The sequence below is a fragment of the Salvelinus sp. IW2-2015 genome, linkage group LG4q.1:29 (assembly GCF_002910315.2).
Source record: "Salvelinus sp. IW2-2015 linkage group LG4q.1:29, ASM291031v2, whole genome shotgun sequence".
In the NCBI taxonomy this organism is placed as follows: domain Eukaryota; kingdom Metazoa; phylum Chordata; class Actinopteri; order Salmoniformes; family Salmonidae; genus Salvelinus; species Salvelinus sp. IW2-2015.
Window position 1 is genome coordinate 1,460,554 of NC_036842.1, and position 18,587 is coordinate 1,479,140.

Genomic DNA, 18,587 nt, shown 5'->3' on the forward strand with positions numbered 1-18,587 from the left:
GCCCTCTTCACGACTGTCTTAGTGTGTTTGTACCATGATAGTCTGTTGGTGATGTGGACACCTCTCTACTACAGCCCCATTGATGTGAATGTGGGCGTGATCAGCCCTCCTTTTCCTATAGTCCATGATCAGCTCCTTTGTCTTGCTCATGTTGAGGAAGAGGTTGTTGTCCTGGCACCACACTGCCAGGTCTCTGATCTCCTCCCTATAGGCTGTCTCATCGTTGTCGGTGATCAGGCTTACCACCGTTGTGTCGTCAGCAAACTTAATGATGGTGTTGGAGTCGTGCTTGGCCACGCTGTCGTAGGTGAACAGGGAGTACAGGATGGGGACCGAGCACTCACCACTGAGGGGCCCCTGTGTTGCTGATCAGCGTGGCAGATGTGTTGTTGCCTACCCTTACCACCTGGGGGCGGCCCGTCAGGATGTCATTACCACCTGGGGCCGGCCCGTCAGGATGGTCCAGTTGCAGAGGGAGGTGTTTAGTCCCAGGGTCCTTAGCTTAGTGATGATGTTTGTGGGCACTGTGGTGTTGAACGCTGAGCTGTAGTCAATGAACAGCATTCTCACATAGGTGTTCCTTTTGTCCAGGTGGGAAAGGGCAGTGTGTAGTGCAAGACTGCGCCATCTGTAGATCTGTTGGGGTGGTATGCGAATTGGAGAGGGGGTCTAGGGTTTCCGGGATGATGGTGTTGATGTGAGCCATGACCCGCCTTTGAAAGCACTTATTTTAGGCAGGTTTCCTTCGCGTTCTTGAGCACAGGGACTATGGGTGTCTGCTTAAAACATGTAGGTATTACAGACTCGGTCAGGGAGAGATTGAAAATGTCAGTGAAGACACTTGCCAGTTGGTCCGCGCATGCTCGGAGTACATGCCCTGGTAATCCGTCTGGCCTTGAATGTTGACCTGTTTAAAGGTCTTGCTCACATCGGCTACATCGACATTGGATACGGAGAGCGTGATCACAGTTGTCCGGAACAGCTGGTGCTCTCATGCATGTTTCAGTTTTGCTTGCTTCGACGCGAGCATAAAAGGCATTTAGCCCGTCTGGTAGGCTTGCGTCACTGGACAGCTCGCGGCTGGATTTCCCTTTGTAGTCCGTTATAGTTTGCAAGTCCTGCCACATCCGACAAGCGTCATAGCTGGTGTAGTAGGATTCAATCTTAGTCCTGTTTGACGCTTTGCCTGTTTGATGGTTCATCTGAGGGCACAGCGGGATTTCTTATAAGCGTCCAGATTAGTGTCCCAGTCCTTGAAAGCGGCAGCTCTAGCCTTTAACTCAGTGCGGATGTTGCCTGCTATTCAAGGCTTCTGATTGGAATATGTACTTACGGTCACTGTGGGGACGGTGTTTGAGGTGGTATACTCCTAAATGCCATTGGATGAATCCCGGAACATATTCCAGTCTGTGCAAGCAAAACAGTCCTGTAGCATAGCATCTGTGTCATCTGACCACTTCCCTATTGAGAGAGTCACTGGTACTTCCTGCTTTAGTTTTTGTTTGTAAGCAGGAATCAGGAGGATAGAATTATATGTCTTTGTGCATGGAGTTAAGCTGGTCTAAAGTTTTTTTCCTCTGGTTGCACATGTGATATGCTGGTAGAAATGAGGTAAAACTGATTTAAGTTTGTCTGCATTAAAGTCCAGATCCATTAGGAGCTTCTGGATGAGCATTTTCTTGTTTGCTTATGGCCTTATACAGCTCGTTTAGTGTGGTCTTAATGCCAGCATCGGTTTGTGGTGGTAAATAGACAGTTACGAGAAATATAGAGGAAAACTCTCTTGGTAGGTAGTGTGGGCTACAGCTTATCATGAGGTACTCTAACCTCAGAGATATAACCTGTATATATAGCGTAGGGTCCTACTGGGGAGAATAGGATGGCCAGAGATATTCAGGCCAAATAAAGGATCACTACTTTAGTAATATGCTGCCCAATGCTCAACCACTATACTATGTAAGGGATATAGACGTTCTGTAAATTACCTTGGAAATAATAGACGACGCAGTGCTGAGTCCCTTCAGGGAGTTCATTTTTCTAAGGTAATGTACAGAATGGAGGCGTTTATCCCGCGTATACCACAGTTACCATAGAAAACAGCTAACTACATAATGGGTGGACTGGCGGCCATTGCGAGAGTATCCATAAGAGCAAAGCAGGAAGTAAAAGCAGGAAGTTAAAGCAAGTGTACTTATCAATATGTGCTGTGATTTGTTGATTCAACTCAACTGACCTTACTAAAAATACATTCCGTTGCATGAGCCACATCAGTTAACAATTTGAATGAACATTCTACATTACCAGGGAAATTATTGTATCATAATACCAGGCAGCCATTGTGAGTGTACACATGAGTCAAATTGCCAGGGTTTCAGCCCGTTGTATTCATTCTTTTTATATGTCTGCTTCTGCTGCAATTTACTTTCATTTTTTTATGTGTGCTTCTTTGCAGTGTTGCAGGACTTGAGACCGGTCTCAGTCCTGAATCCAGTCTCAACACCACATATTGAGTCCCTAGGTTTTGTCTCAGTGTCTGATTTTTTTTTTTACTCGGTCTCGGACAAGGAGGACTCGTAATTTCTTGCCGAGACCAGCAGAGTGAAAATCTCATAATTATCAGCCCCTAAAAACCGCTCCGCCAGGCCATATGTCCACACTCCTTTCATGACACATGAATATCTTGTTGCCTATTGAAACCTGGGCTTCCTGTTTTACTCGTAAACATTACTGTCCTTTACTTTTGTTGAAAAATATCCCAAAATGTTGTCGTGCTCATCAGAATTTCCTTGATTCGCTGTAAAGGAAGAGTGGGGGACATTGTTTGAAAGTTGCACGCTCACTATTAGTAAGAGGAGACTGGAGGAAGTTGTAACATAATTTGTCTTTTTATCTTTACTGTACATAAATATAAATGCAACATACTACATGATTCCATATGTGTTATTTCATAGTTTTGATGTCATCACTATTATTCTACAATGTAGAAAATAGTGAAAATAAAGAAAAACCCTTGAATGAGTAGGTGTGTCCAAACTTTTGACTGGTACTGTGTGTCTAAAAGGCACATCTGGATTCAGATATAGGATATGGTGCATATCCACAAAACTCAAATTATCCATTGAAAATGGTCTGTATTCTCTAGAATATAAAAAACGTGTCATGTAAAGATATCCCTTTTCACCCAGTGTCTTGACAACTACTATAGTCATTGTCATCCCAAACAACCATACAAGTTGGCTACCGTACACACAGATCAGAGACCAGGCTACACTGCCAGAGTCTAGAAAGACCCCCACTCTCCTCTACCTTCCACAAGTTGTTGCTGTAGAGAATGTGTTCTCAGGCAACCTAACTGGTAAAACAAGGATTAATAAATGAATGGACCGCTAATCTCTAACCTCTCCTATCTCCTCTGTTTGTGTATTGCAGGTATTTATGAGCAGGCATTTCTTCTATTACTGCGGTGAACCAGTCCTAGATGTGAAAATAGCCTTTTGTCAGGTGTGTGTTCCTTACAGGTAAAATAAGGTACAGTATTCATTCACTTCCATTTCCTCATCATTAGTGTTATGTCTGTTTCATAGAGCTGGAAAGAGGGTCAGCACTATTGAGGGACTAGGTCTGCCTTAAAATGGTGGTGGTGAAAGCCTTCTACGGGGCCACCCATGTTATAACAGGCTTTGTGGCAAGTGTACCATCTATCCAAATCAATGGTGTGTTTGTGTCTCATATGATGACCCAACAGGTACTGTAGCCTTGTCCTATACTGTATGTGCTGTAGCTAACTACTTTTTGTTAGCGTTAGTATTAATAAATCAGCGATTCCCAAACCAGGGGTCACGGCCACCTATTGTGAAAATGGGGTCCCGGGAGAATTTCCAAAATCCTGAAGAAAAAATATACATACAAAAAAATATATATATTATAATATCGTCTTTGTATCTAAAAATCATTCTAATGTGGTTAGCCTTAAAAATGTAAATGAGAATTATTCAAATCTTAAAGAGAAATTCAATCAGAGAGCGCCCTTAGATCATGGGAAAAGGCCACACATGGCTAGGCCCGCTATGCTATGAAACCACACACTATTGCAGAGACTTTGACATTACCGGCCGCCAGGGGCGGACTGAAATAATAATTCAGGCCGGGAATTTGACTTAATCCCAGGCCATCCTGTTCACGCAAACCACCAGACCGCTAATTTTGTAGGCTAACCCTATTTGTTGATGTAACGGGTACTAAACTAGTTATACATTTGGCCACTATGTTCATCTGGGAAGAAAGTTATGCACATTACAAAATACAAACATTTGGGACTGACCAACAAGTAGCCTATCTGAACACTGAGTTTTCAAGGTATGCTATGGCTATGGGTGCACCCTCAAAAACTCACTAGGAATATACCAATCATAGCACATACAAATGTACAAGGCTAGACACACAAAACTATTAGCCTACACTTTTTAAAAAGAGAAGGAGATATACAGAGTTAGCTCAAATGTTCAAATGATTATCTTTATATTCAAGCATCAAGGATATCAAAAGTATCAAAAAACGTCACACACACACACACATTCACTGAACTTGAACATAAGCTACAACAATGTAAGTAAGTATAATACAAAAGTCGAAAAAGCACTCCTCTACAAAACAATGTAGATTACAATGTTCACTCACTGGTGTCCATAAATTAAACAGCACAAAAATAAACACATCTATACACTGAGTCAATGAAATTGAATATAGGCTACATAACTGCAAGTATAATATGAAAGTCCAAAAAACATGCCTCTGTACAAAAGCTTTAACTCAACAGCAAATTTTCTTTCACCCCATGTCAACCTGTTAAGGAAGTCATAGCATAGCTACTTCAGAGTAACTAGTAAGTAATTACCACTAGTAAACCAGTAGGCGGCGAAGTAACTCACTGCTCTCTGCCATCTTGTCAATGTCATCTTTGTCAAGTCCCATAAGAACATCCTTCTCTGTTGCCAACAAAAGGAACGCTTCAAGGTTCTCTTGAGTGAGGGAGGTTCTTAGGCGGTTCTTCATGAATTTCAGGGTTGGCTACATAACTGCGGTCCTCTCACTAGCCACCTGAGTGATGGATAGGTTGAGGAGGAACTTGTAGCCCAAACCAATGATGTGATACGCATCCGTGAGCAGATTGTACTGAGACAGGAGAAGATAGCAGCATATCGGGCAGTTTTTACATGTTGAACAACTTCTGCTCACCAACTCCACACTTTCATCAGGATCCTCAAAGCCTTCTGCTGATTCATCACTGGTGGTGGCGGCACTGGTGTTGTACTCCTCCAATGCTGACTGTTTTAGTCTTTCCCACTGTTGTGCAAGGCTGATCAGTTCAGCTTGCAATGCCTCAACAGTGGCATGTTCATCAAATTCCAGTAAGCATTTGCTGAGCTCCTTCATGGCTGTCTCACAGCACTGTATTTGCTGCATAAAGGCGGTGAATACTTTCAACAACAGTGTCCAGTACCACATGTGGATCTTGATTTTGTAATACATGTCTGCATTAGCAATGGGCTCGTCTCCTGCCAACTCACCTGATTTTCTCTTCTTTTTCTTGTTCTCTTCTCTGGGAGAGCAGTCTGAGCTTTGGCATCACAGTCCTGCTACTCCTCCAGAATGCCATTGGCCCACTCAACAAAGTTGTCTGCTGCCTTCTTCACACCCTCAAAGTCTTGGGCACACTTTCTCAGGTTATCCTCTGTTCCGGTCACCAAGTGCTGTGCTGTTACGATATCCATGCCACTTGTTTGGAAGTATTTAGAGAGAGGGGATGTCTGCTCAAATATCCAGCTGTAAGTATGGTTTCATACTTTAGGAGAGCATCATTGTACCCTTGGGCCTTGCTTCGGAAGGCAGGTTTTATGGTCACATCCTTTTCAATTCTTTCCATAGTGATGACCACATCTGTGTAAAGTGCACGGTCAGACTTTGCAAAGCTTCCAAATACTTTCCTCAAGGCCTCGTCTTTGGCTCACCAGTGTGTTTCACCAATTACGTCAAGCCGTCTGTGTCTCCTGTCCTCACTGGTTTCCTCCCATAGCGTCATGCGCTTGTCGGAATCTCGAACAAACACTGCAATGTCATTCAGTAGTGAGAAAAGGGATTCACTTGCCACAACAACCCCAGTGGTGTCAGTTAGCACAAGTTTGAGGACATGTGAGTGACACCATATGTGTACTTGGTTAGGAGACTCTACTGTGAGCAATGCAGAGAAGCCCCTGTGTTGTCCCTGCATATTATCTGCTCTGTCTGTTGCATTACCAACACACTGTTTGATATCTATGTCCATCTTCTCAAGGGTCTGTTTCACAAGGTCCACTAAGTACTGTTCAGTTGATGACTCACAGTCAATGACCGCAATCAGTCTCTCGTGGACAACATCAGTGACATATCGCAGAACTACTGCACACTGGTCTTTGGATGTTAAATCCTGTGTTTTGTCCATTTGTATTGAGAACATCCCTGCCTTTCTCACTTCAACAGCAATTGTCTGCTGAATCAACATTCTAATGATTCTGATTTTGCTTAACAACAATATAAGCTCAAGAAACTTGCCATGATTGACGGCCATATTTTCCAAGTTATATGCAGCTTCGTGCCCGTGTAGCTAAGCCCACATTTACCAATAACTTTAACTACATCAATCACACGTTCCATGACCTGCCTCCTCTTTCTGACCTGCTCTTGTTGAACTGACATTTGCTTATCACTCAGAAAGGTACAGATGTCTGCTTGCTGGCTCTGTGAAAAAAGGCTTCTGCACTTTCTTTATGGGTCTTGCTTCTCTCATGTTCCTGTACTCTCTGATGGGCATGTTTCCAGGCTTGCATGCCTCCTTTGACAAATGCACTACCACTGGCTGAAGGTTTTGCAAATGCAAGACATACTGAGCAGAAGTGAGTTACTTCATTGTATGTCAGCCATTTTCTGTTTGTGCCGTCTTTGGAGTGGAATACATTGGGAATGACACATTGAGGGGTTTGTTTTGGGTGGTACTGAAAAAATAAGTAAAAATCCTTGGACTGAGGACTGGCAAAATAATAAAACGGATTAACAGTGCTTTTGCTCTCCCTTTCTATTTTCCCTGTACTGGGCTCTGAACCTCTCTCTCTCTCTCTCTCTCTCTTTCTCTCTGCACATCTGGTTGCTCTGCAGAATGAGATTAACGTTGTAAATAACCTAAACTTAAACTGTATTACTTGTGCAGTCATCGATTGTATGCCCCCCGATTACAGTCCTACTGATAATCTCATAAATATAGCACATATTAATCTAAAATTATAACCTTACATGTTTAGGTTTTTTACCTGGAGGTTCCTGCTCTGAGTCTGACTCTGAACTGACCACCATCTCCAGTTCTGCACGAGCACCTGAAGCTCTAGTGCTGCTGCTCCTTCCTTCTCCATCTTTGCAAAGAAAATACTCTATTATCATATTCACTATCATTAGTGTATCAGTAGGCTACATTAATACAGCTCTGGGAAAAATTAAGAGTGGTCTCTTAATTTGGAGTGGTCTCTTCATTTTTCCCAGAGCTGTATATTATTGTAGTAACTTGTAATGCTGGTACTAATGGTGCTAATTATCTTTGTCATTGCTTGTGCTGTGTCACACAGGCTACTGTGTTATGTTCATGGATGTATTATGGATACGTTACTGTAGCCTGTTTCGCTGTACAGTGTATATGCACTTTCCCTAGCTTATGTGGCATGAGTCATGACCGAATGCTGGTAAGTCCATAGTCTAGGTTTACTATTTTTTACTAGTTGATCGCTATGTTGCACTCATTGCTTTGATATAATTCCTCCACGAAGACATATGACGTGCAAACTGTTTAGCCTACTGGCCGTTGTGTCACTATTATTAGCTAGGCTACTTAGCTAGCCATGCTGGGTGTTGTGTGTGTGTTTTAGCTAGTGTTTTTGACTGACCTGGTCCCTTACTGGCGAACATGGCGCTTATTTTGCAACATTTAGCTGCGTCGTGGCAAGGACCTTTCTCTTTTTTATTCTCTCCCTCTCTGCTCCACCTTTCTTTTTCTGACCGTCCATTTCGCTGTGCGACTTGTCTAAAATGTTATCGGTAGAGAAGCAGGTAGACGGTTGCTATGTGCGTCGCGGAGAGACCTGATGTCATTTTTGTCATGCGCACCCTCGTGCTGGGACACTGCAGCGAGAGAGTGAGAGTCGCGACTGATGCATGGATTCTCCATCAACTCATTCCTGCTTGCTATATTATCGCTGGTCAAGTTGACTATTCACGGCAGGCCAAAGCGACCCTCAGGCCACCGGGAAATGTACCGGTGTTCCCGACTGCCAGTCTGCAATTGATGTGGTGAAACAATGTGTGGGGAAGTAGATGCACAGAAACTCAGATCAATACTTTTGTCAGATAACACTATTAAACAAAGAATGTATGCTATTGCTAGCAATCAAGAGGAAACTCTGACTGAACAACTCAAAAACTCCCCAAATGGACGTTAGCTGTGAGGGCCGAGATGCCCATGCATTGACTTATATTCGCTATACTTTAAGTCAGGAATGCTATTCACAACGACATATTGTTCTGTCTCACGATTCCCGTGCATGCAACGGCACAGGGGATTTTCAGTGTGCTGTGTGGCTATATTGCCCAGAAATTCCATAGGATCGAATGGTGGGCTTTTGCACAGATGGGGCTCCATCTATGGCGGGAGGGCGGGCAGGCCTCTGCACTCTAGTCATGAATGTGTCTCCCTCTGCCATATGGACGCATTGTATGAAAGAGCTGAGCACAGAACTCTGAGATATACTGCAGCAGGTAACTTTGATTGTAATGCACATCCACTGCGCGCCCGCCTATTCGCAGAACTTTGTGAAGATATTGATCAGAGCTTGACAACGTTTTATTTCACACCTTGGTGGTTATCGAGGGGGAGTGTTGGAAAGATTTTTCGCATTGAGAGAAGACCTGTTGTCATTCACAACGGATGCAAAACAATAAATAATAAACCTGGTTGACGTTCTGTGTAATGAAAAAAAAATATTTCTCCTTGCCTATGTAACAGATATATTTGAGAAACTGAATGAACTGAACGCAAGCATGCAGGGGAAAAAACATTCTACAGATGAGTGACCGAATCAGTGGATTCAGAGGAAATTATTATTATTGGAGAGAGTCTTTCAAAGCGAAACATGCCAACTTCCCTCGGCTGTGCAAGATTCTAACAGAAAACAGCATCAGTAAGTGTCCCACACGAGTGATGCCTGCTCACCGCCAACGCTTGGAAGAGCACTTTGGGACCTACTTCTCAATCCGTTTGACTGTGATCCTGGCTCAAGTAACATGCTGGTAAGTGAAATCGGACAGCTGATCGAGCTGTCATGTGACCGAATGCATTCACGGGTCTCTACGGGGGAAATTTGGTTCCTGACTCAAAGGGAATAAATACCCTGCCGTCTCCCTCTGAGCATTAATGCCGCTTTCAAAATAACTGGGAACTCGGAAATCTCCGACTTCAGACATCAGTGAATTCAAGACAACTGGGAAATCTAGCTCTGACTAGAAAAATTTGTTTGGAATGGACTTCCATCTTGGAATTCCAACTCTGGAACGACTTTCTGACCTGAAGATCACTGACGTCATGATTTGACCTCTTTTTCAGATTTCCCATTTGTCTTGAAAGTTCCATCAGTGCTCTCATCTGCATTAAAGCCAAATATCGATCCAGGTTGGATATGACAGCAGAGATGAGGTGCACACTGTTGACCACGCCCCCTGACTTTGAGAAGCTCTGACGCGACATGCATCTAGCACACGCATCTCATTAGTGGTGGTGAGATAAAATACATTATGTCACACTAATTTGCAATTGACTGTCATAGCCCCACATTAAAAGTATGTGATGGTGAGTTGAGAAGATCATCAGAAATACTGTTAGAATGTTTTTTAATTGACTGCCATAGCCCCAAATAAAAAAGTTAACATTGGCTGTTAATTATATACTTTTTTTCACATGGTTGGGGTCGTGAGATTTTTCAAATATCAAATGAGGTTGTGAGCCAAAATAGTTTGGGAAGCCCTGTAATAGATTGTTATCATTATAGTTGTCATGTCATCCAACAGTTAGCTACATCACATACAGTATGGGACAATGTTACACTACTGGTGCTAGTGGTGATAATGAACCAATGGAAGATTCTTATGTTAGACTGAAACTGATTGGGGTTGATTATTTGTTATTTGTTGTGAGTCTAACCACTGGCATCATATCATAAATGGCGTCCAACTGTGTAAAATATATAGAAAATATAGATCATTTGATCATTTGCAGCATAGTCAACGATGAATGGATGGATACATCTCTGGGATGTAACCTGTAGTTAATAAAAGCTGTCTAGAGCCCCCCACTAACTTCAAAAAAATATTGCAATTATATAAAATCTTTATTAATTACGATCAAATTAGCCTTGTCAGTTTAATTGTTTGTCGGCTCTAGGATGAAAAACAGGTCTCTGGATAGAAATGGATTTAATGGACTGACTGTAGATTTTCTTCCCTTGGTCTAGTTCTCTTTAGATATCGCTTGTGACCCAAGTGCCACACTATCTCCTATGTAGTGCACTACTTCTGACTAGGGCCCACAGTGTGCTGTGCATAGAAATATAATTAAAGCACTATATACAGTATCTCTGTAGTGCAAGTTCACAGCTCTCTTATCCAGAATTATGCGGACGTGATTTGTCTTGGAATATAGTTGGATTATGTACGCATCTTTGGACAATCAATTACTAGACTGGACTGGACATGTACTGATATGCACACAGAGTCATGAGTGGGTCCTATGTGGCTCAGTTGGCGCTGGCAATACCAAGGCCGTGGGTTCAATTCTTGCAGGGATCACATGGATTTTTTATGGAGTGGAGCAGTCCCACTCCTTTTGTAATTTTGTTACTTTATTGAAGAGATAGTAAAATGTTGGAAAGACAGGGGAGATAGGAGGAACATGAGTCAAAGGGTATTGGGCCGTATTCGAACCCATGCCGACTCTGACATATGTGTGTGCCGGGTCAGCGGCTGGACTACACCGGCCACTGGGATCACATGGAGTAATGCAGACCTACACTGTAGACATACCCACAGCACCATGTTGAATCCCTATCCTGTCCGGTTTATGCTGCCTGCTGGTTATGTCTCCCTGCTAGTTATGTATGATGATACGCCCACTCTCATGCAAGTCCTTTGTCCACAGAATACTGTACTGTATGTTTTGTTTTTATGGTTGTCTGGGAACGTTCATACAGAAAACAAAGGATTGAGGAAATGGAGGGAATAAGAATGTCTTAATATAAATTCAGGAAATTAGACATGCCAACAACAGCAGTCAGTTGTACAGTGCCTTCAGAAAATATTCATACCCCTTGACTTGTTCCATATTTTGTTGTGTAACAGCCTGAATTCAAAATGGATTAAATAAAAAAAATCTCACCCATCTACACACAATACCACGTACTGACAATGTGAAAACATGTTTTTAGAAAAGTTTGCAAATGTATTTAAAATGAAATACAGAAATATCTAATATCTTTACATAAGTAATCACAACCCTGAGTCACTACATGTTAGAATTGCCTTTGGCAGCGATAACAGCTGTGAGTCTTTCTGGGTAAATGCCTAAGAGCTTTGCACACCTGGATTGTACAATATTTGCACATGATTCTTAAAAAATCTTCAAGCTCTGTCAAATTGGTTGTTGATCATTGCTACACAACCATTTTCAGGTCTTGCCATAGATTTTCAAAACTGTAACTCGGCATCTTCCAGTGTCTGGTGGAAAGCAGACTGAAACATGTTTTTCTCTATGATTTTGTCTGTGCTCCATTTTTAGTATTTTTTTTATCCTGAAAAACTCCCCAGTCCTTGACAATTACAGGCATACACATAACATGATGCAACCACCTTATGCTTGAAAATATGGAGAGTGGTACGCGGTGATGTGTTGTATTGGATTTGCCCAAAACATAACACTTTGTATTCAGGACAAAAAGTGAATTGCTTTGCCACATTTCTTGCCGTATTATTTTAGTGCCTTGTGGCAAACAGGATGTTTTGGAATATTTTTTATTCTGTACAGGCTTCCTTCTTTTCATTTTGTCAATTAGGCTAGTTTTGTGGAGTAAATACAATGTTGTTGGTCCATCCTAAATGTTCTCCTATCACAGCCATTAAACTCTGTAACTGTTTTAAAGTCACCATTGGCCTCATGGTGAAATCCCTGAGCGGTTTCCTTCCTCTCCGGTGACTGACTTAGGAGCGGTGCCTGTATTTTTGTAGTGACTGGGTGTATTGATACAACATCCAAAGTATATTTAATTACTTCACCATGCTCAAAGGGATATTCAATGTGTGCCCATCTACCAATAGGTGCCCTTCTTTGCGAGGCATTGGAAAACCTCCCTGGACTTTGTGGTTGAATCTGTGTTTGAAATGCAGTGCTCAACTGGGGGACCTTACAGATCATTGTATGTGTGAGGTAGAGAGATAGGTAGTCATTAAAGCATCAGATTAAACACAATTATTGCACACGGAGTGAGTCCATGCAACTTATCATGTATAGTTGAAGTCTGAAGTTTACATACACTTATGTTGGAGTCATTAAAACTTGTTTTTTAACCACTCCACAAATTTCTTGTTTAACAAACTATAGTTTTGGCAAGTTTCTACTTTGTGCATGACACAAGTCATTTTTCCAACAATTGTTTACAGACAGATTATTTCACTTATAATTCACTGTATCACAATTCCAGTGGGTCAGAAGTTTACATACACTAAGTTGACTGTGCCTTTAAACAGCTTGGAAAATTCCAGAAAATGATATCATGGCTTTGGAAGTTTCTGATAGGCTAATTTACATCATTTGAGTCAATTGGAGGAGTACCTGTTGATATATTTCAAGGCCTACCTTCAAACTTAGTGCCTCTGCTTGACATCAGGGGAAAATCAAAAGAAATCAGCCAAAATAATTGTAGACCTCCACAAGTTTGATTCATCATTGGGAGCAATTTCCAAATGCCTGAAGGTACCACGTTCATCTGTACAAACAATAGTACACAAGTATAAACACCATGGGACCACGCAGCCGCCATACCGCTCAGGAAGGAGATGCGTTCTGTCTCCTAGAGATGAACGTACTTTGGTGTGAAAAGCCCAAATTAATCCCAGGACATCGGCAAAGGACCTTGTGAAGATGCTGAAGGAAACAGGTACAAAAGTATCTATATCCACAGTAAAAGGAGTTCTATATCGACATCACCTGAAAGGCCACTCAGCAAGGAAGAAGCCACTGCTCCAAAACCGCCATTAAAAAGCCAGACTACGGTTTGCAACTGCACATGAGGTCAAAGATCGTGCTTTTTGGAGAAATGTCCTCTGGTCTGATGAAACAAAAATAGAACTGTTTGGCCATAATGACCATCGTTATGTTTGGAGGAAAAAGGGGGAGGCTTGCAAGCCGAAGAACACCATCCCAACCGTGAAGCACGGGGGTGGCAGCATCATGTTGTGGGGGTGCTTTGCTGCAGGAGGGACTGGTGCACTTCACAAAATAGATGGCATCATGAGGAAAGACAATTATGTGGATATATTGACATCTCAAGACATCAGTAAGGAAGTTAAAGCTTGGGTGCAAATGGGTCTTCCAAATGGACAATGACCACAAGCATACTTCCAAAGTTGTGGAAAAATGGCTTAAGGAAAACAAGTCAAGGTATTGGAGTGGCCATCACAAAGCCATGACCTCAATCCTATAGAAAATGTGGGCAGAACTTAAAAAGCGTGTGCAAGCAAGGAGGCCTACAAACCTGACTCAGTTACACCAGCTCTGTCAGGAGGAATGGGCCAAAATTCATCCAACGTAGTGGGAAGCTTGTGGAAGGCTACCCGAAATGTTTGACCCAAGTTAAACTAATTAAAGGCAATGCTACCAAATACTAATTGAGTGTATGTAAACTTCTGACCCACTGGGAATGTGATGAAAGAAATAAAAGCTGAAATAAATCATTCTCTCTACTATTATTCTGACATTCCACATTCTTAAAATAAAGTGGTGATCCTAACTGACCTAAGACAGGGATTTTTACTAGGATGGAATGTCAGGAATTGTGAAAAACTGAGTTTAAATGTATTTGGCTAAGGTGTATGTAAACATCTCACTTATTTAGACTTGCTTTAACAAAGTGGTTGAATACTTATTGACTCAATACAGTTCAGCTTTTATTTTTAATGTATTTGTAAAAATGTCGAAAAACATATTTCCGCTTTGACATTTTGGGGTATTGTGTGTAGGCCAGTAAACATTTTGTAAATTCAGGCTGTAAAATCACAAAATGGGGAAAAAAGTAAAGGTGTGTGAATACTTTTTGAAGGCGCTTGATTGATTTGTTTGTATTATGCAGTCTGAATATATAATATATGCCTTTATGTTGCAGACATGTTGTAGTCATCATGGTATTAATAAAAAAAATATACATTACTTGACCAAAAGTATGTGGACACCTGCTCGTCCAACATCTCATTCCAAAATCACGGGCATTAATATGGAGTTGCTCCCCATTTGTTGCTATAACAGCCTCCACTCTTCTGGGTAGGCTTTCCACTAGATGTTGGTACGCTGCTGCAGGGACTTGCTTCCATTAAGCCACAAGAGCATTAGCGAGGTCGGGCACTGATGTTGGGCGCTTAGGGCTGGCTCGCAGTCGGCATTCCAATTCATCCCAAAGATGTTCAATGGGGTTGAGGTCAGGCCTCTGTGCAGGCCAGTCAAGTTCTTCCACACCGTTCGAGACAAACCATTTCTGTATGGACCTCGCTTTGTGCACGGGGGCCTTACCTAAACTGTTGCCACAAAGTTGGAAGCACATAATTGTCTAGAATGTCATTGTATGCTGTAGCGTTAAGATTTCCCTTCACTGGAGCTAAAGGGCTTAGCCTGCACCATGAAAAACAGCCCCAGACCATTATTCCTCCTCCATCAAACTTTATAGTTGGCACTATGCATTTGGGCAGGTAGTGTTCTTGCATCCGCCAATCCCAGATTCATCCGTCGGACTGTCAGATGGTGAAGCGTGATTCATCACTCCAGAGAACGCGTTTCCACTGCTCCAGAGTCCAATGGTGGCGAGCTTTACACCACTCCAGCCGACGCATGGCATTGCACATGGTGATCTTAGGCTTGTGTGCGACTACTCGGACATGGAAACCCATTCCATGAAGCTCCTGACAAACAGTTATTGTGCTGACGCTGCTTCCAGAGGCAGTTTGGAACTCGGTTGTGAATGTTGCAACCGAGGACAGACGATTTTTACATGCAGCACACTGCGGTCACGTTCGGTGAGCTTGTGCGGGCGGCCTACCACTTTGCGGCTGAGCAAAACAGCACAATAACATCACTTACAGTTGACTGGGGTAGCTCTAGCAGGGCAGAAATTTGATGAACTGACTTGTTGGAAAGGTGGCATCCACATTAAAAGTCACTGAGCTTGTCAGTAAGGCCAATGTTTGTCTATGGAGATTGCATGGCTGTGTGCTCAATTTTTTTTTACACCTGTCAGCAATGGGTGTGGCTGAAATAGCCGAATCCACAAATTTACTTTTGTATATAAAGTGTATTTGTTGTATTTTTTGAAACTGCACTGTCGGTTAGGGGCTCGTAAGTAAGCATTTCACTGTGTTGTATTCGGCGCATGTGACTAATAACATTTGATTTGATTTGAATGAACGAATCAACGCACAAACAAATGGACGAACAAATTACTTAAATGTAATAATTCAACTGGCGGTAGAGCCAGTCAGAGAGGTGAAAGGGACATCACTGACCTTTGTTTGTTTGTTTTAATGCAGGGTTTTGCTAAACAATTGGATGTGTCATACATTGGCAAGCATTACAACATGAGCAAATGCAAAGTGGACAACCAGTTCTACAGTGTGGAAGTAGGAGATTCCACCTTCACAGTTCTCAAACGTTACCAGAATCTAAAACCCATCGGTTCTGGAGCTCAGGGAATCGTCTGGTGAGTACTGGAATCCTCATTTTACACTCTTTATAGTGTAGTGAATGAAAATGTACATTATAGAGGCAAAACCAACTGTATACCTTAATATTTGGTTGTTGTATAATGTGTTAGTAGATAGAGTTGTGTGGCTGTATGGTCGTTGCATTATAGTCTTTGCAAAGATATATACTGTGTATCAAGGTGGCACGTGTATTTGTATATGTGTTTGTACAGTATGTGTGAGATTAAAACCGTGAGTTTGAATAATGAAGAGTTATAGAAGAATACCAAATGGATTATTAAAGCTGCAAGCAGCAATGCTGGGGTTCAAGCTGTGGGCTCACTGTGCCACCATCAGGACAAAGAGGGCACATCGCTCTAGGATGAGCTACTTCTGTCATTTTACCATGCTTGCCAAATATCAGATCTCAACATCAAACAGATCATGCAATATGCGATTGATGTATTTTGGACCATTTGTATTGATGTTGACTACTTTAAACGTCTTCTTCTCCAGAACCGTTTAACTGAGCAGTACCAAATTTGGTACATAACATCTATGTACCCATGTTTTTGAATGCAGGACTGTAGCTCAAACAATATGGCCGCTATGAGCCAATGAGCTTGCATGAATGTTTTTTCCTGTCCAACAGAGCCACCATGCAGCCAAACTGAACCATACTTTTATTTATTTTTAAATGTATTTCACCTTTATTTAACCAGGTAGGCTAGTTGAGAACAAGTTCTCATTTACAACTGCGACCTGGCCAAGATAAAGCAAAGCAGTTCGACACATACAACAACACATTTGCACATGGAATAAACAAACATACAGTCAATAATACAGTAGAAAAAGTCTATATACAGTGTGTGCAAATGAGGTAGGATAAGGGAAGTAAGGCAATAAATAGGCCATGGTGGCGAAGTAATTACAAATATAGCAATTAAACACTGGAATGGTAGATGTGCAGAAGATGAATGTGCAAGTAGAGATACTGGGGTACAAAGGAGCAAGATAAATAAATAAATACAGTATGGGGATGAGGTAGTTGGATAGGCTATTTAAAAATTGGCTATGTACAGGTGCAGTGACCTGTGAGCTGCTCTGACAGCTTGTGCTTAAAAGCTAGTGAGGGAGATATGTCTCCAGCTTCAGTGATTTTTGCAGTTCGTTCTAGTCATTGGGGGCAGAGAACTGGAAGGAAAGGCGGCCAAAGGAAGAATTGGCTTTGGGGGTGACCAGTGAGATATACCTGCTGGAGAGCGTTCTACGGGTGGGTGCTGTAATGGTGACCAGTGAGCTGAGATAAGGCAGGGCTTTACCTAGCAGGGTCTTGTAAATGACCTGGAGCCAGTGGGTTTGGCGACAAGTATGAAGCGAGGGCCAGCTAACCAGAGCGTACAGGTCGCAGTGGTGGGTAGTATATGGGGCTCTGATGACAAAACGGATGGCACTGTGATAGACTGCATCCAATTTGTTGAGTAGAGTGTAGAGGGCTATTTTGTAAACAACATCGCCGAAGTCGAGGATCAGTAGGATGGTCAGTTTTACCAGGGTATGTTTGGCAGCATGAGTGAAGGATGCTTTGTTGCGAAATAGGAAGCCGATTCTAGATTTAATTTTGGATTGGGGATGCTTAATGTGAGTCTGGAAGGAGAGTTTACAGTCTAACCAGACACCTAGGTATTTGTAGTTGTCCACATATTCTAAGTCAGAACCGTCCAGAGTAGTGATGCTGGACGGGCGGGCAGGTGCGGGCAGCGATCCGTTGAAAAGCATGCATTTTGTTTTACTTGCATTTAAGAGCAGTTGGAGGCCATGGAAGGAGAGTTGTATTGAAGCTCGTCTGGAGGTTAGTTAACAAAGTGTCCAAAGAAGGGCCAGAAGCATACAGAATGGTGTCGTCTGCGTAGAGGTGGATCAGAGAATCACCAGCAGCAAGAGCGACATCATTGATGTATACACAGAAGAAAGTCGGCCTGAGAATTGAACCCTGTGGCACCCCCATAGAGAATGCCAGAGGTCCGGACAACAGGCCCTCAGATTTGACACACTGAGCTCTATCAGAGAAGTAGTTGGTGAACCAATCATTTGAGAAACCAAGGCTGTTGAGTCTGCCGATAAGAATGTGGTGATTGACAGAGTCGAAAGCCTTGGCCAGGTCGATGAATACAGCTGCACAGTAGTGTCTCTTATCGATGGCGGTTATGATATCGTTTAGGACCTTGAGCGTGGCTGAGGTGCCACCATGACCAGCTCTGAAACCAGATTGCATAGCAGAGAAGGTACGGTGGGATTCGAAATGGTCGATAATCTGTTTGTTAACGTGGCTTTCGAAGGCCTTAGAAAGGCAGGGTAGGTTGATATAGGTCTGTAGCAGCTTGGGTCTAGAGTGTCTCTCCCTTTGAAGAGGGGGATGACCGCGGCAGCTTTCCAATCTTTGGGAATCTCAGACGATATGAAAGAGAGGTTGAACAGGCTAGTAATAGGGGTTGCAACAACTTCGGCAGATCATTTTATAAAGA

General features: G+C 42.5%; 1 protein-coding gene across 10 annotated transcripts in view; it reads left to right on the forward strand.

Moving 5' to 3' along the window:
• LOC111961224 (mitogen-activated protein kinase 10-like) overlaps window positions 1-18,587 on the forward strand; it is a 115,582-nt gene that overhangs the window by 16,513 nt on the left and 80,482 nt on the right. For 7 of the 10 annotated variants that reach the window (XR_002876981.1, XR_011476712.1, XM_023983320.2 and 4 more), the window contains exons 2-3: window positions 3,430-3,501; window positions 15,910-16,079. Coding sequence is in view for 8 of the 10 variants with exons in the window: in XM_023983320.2 (XP_023839088.1) it covers window positions 3,430-3,501; window positions 15,910-16,079 (242 nt within the window). In the remaining 2 variants the exon portion in view is untranslated. Of the gene's footprint in view, window positions 1-3,429; window positions 3,529-15,909; window positions 16,080-18,587 lie in introns of all 10 variants that reach the window. The other 3 variants (XM_023983315.2, XM_023983316.2, XM_023983314.2) reach the window with 3 other exon arrangements.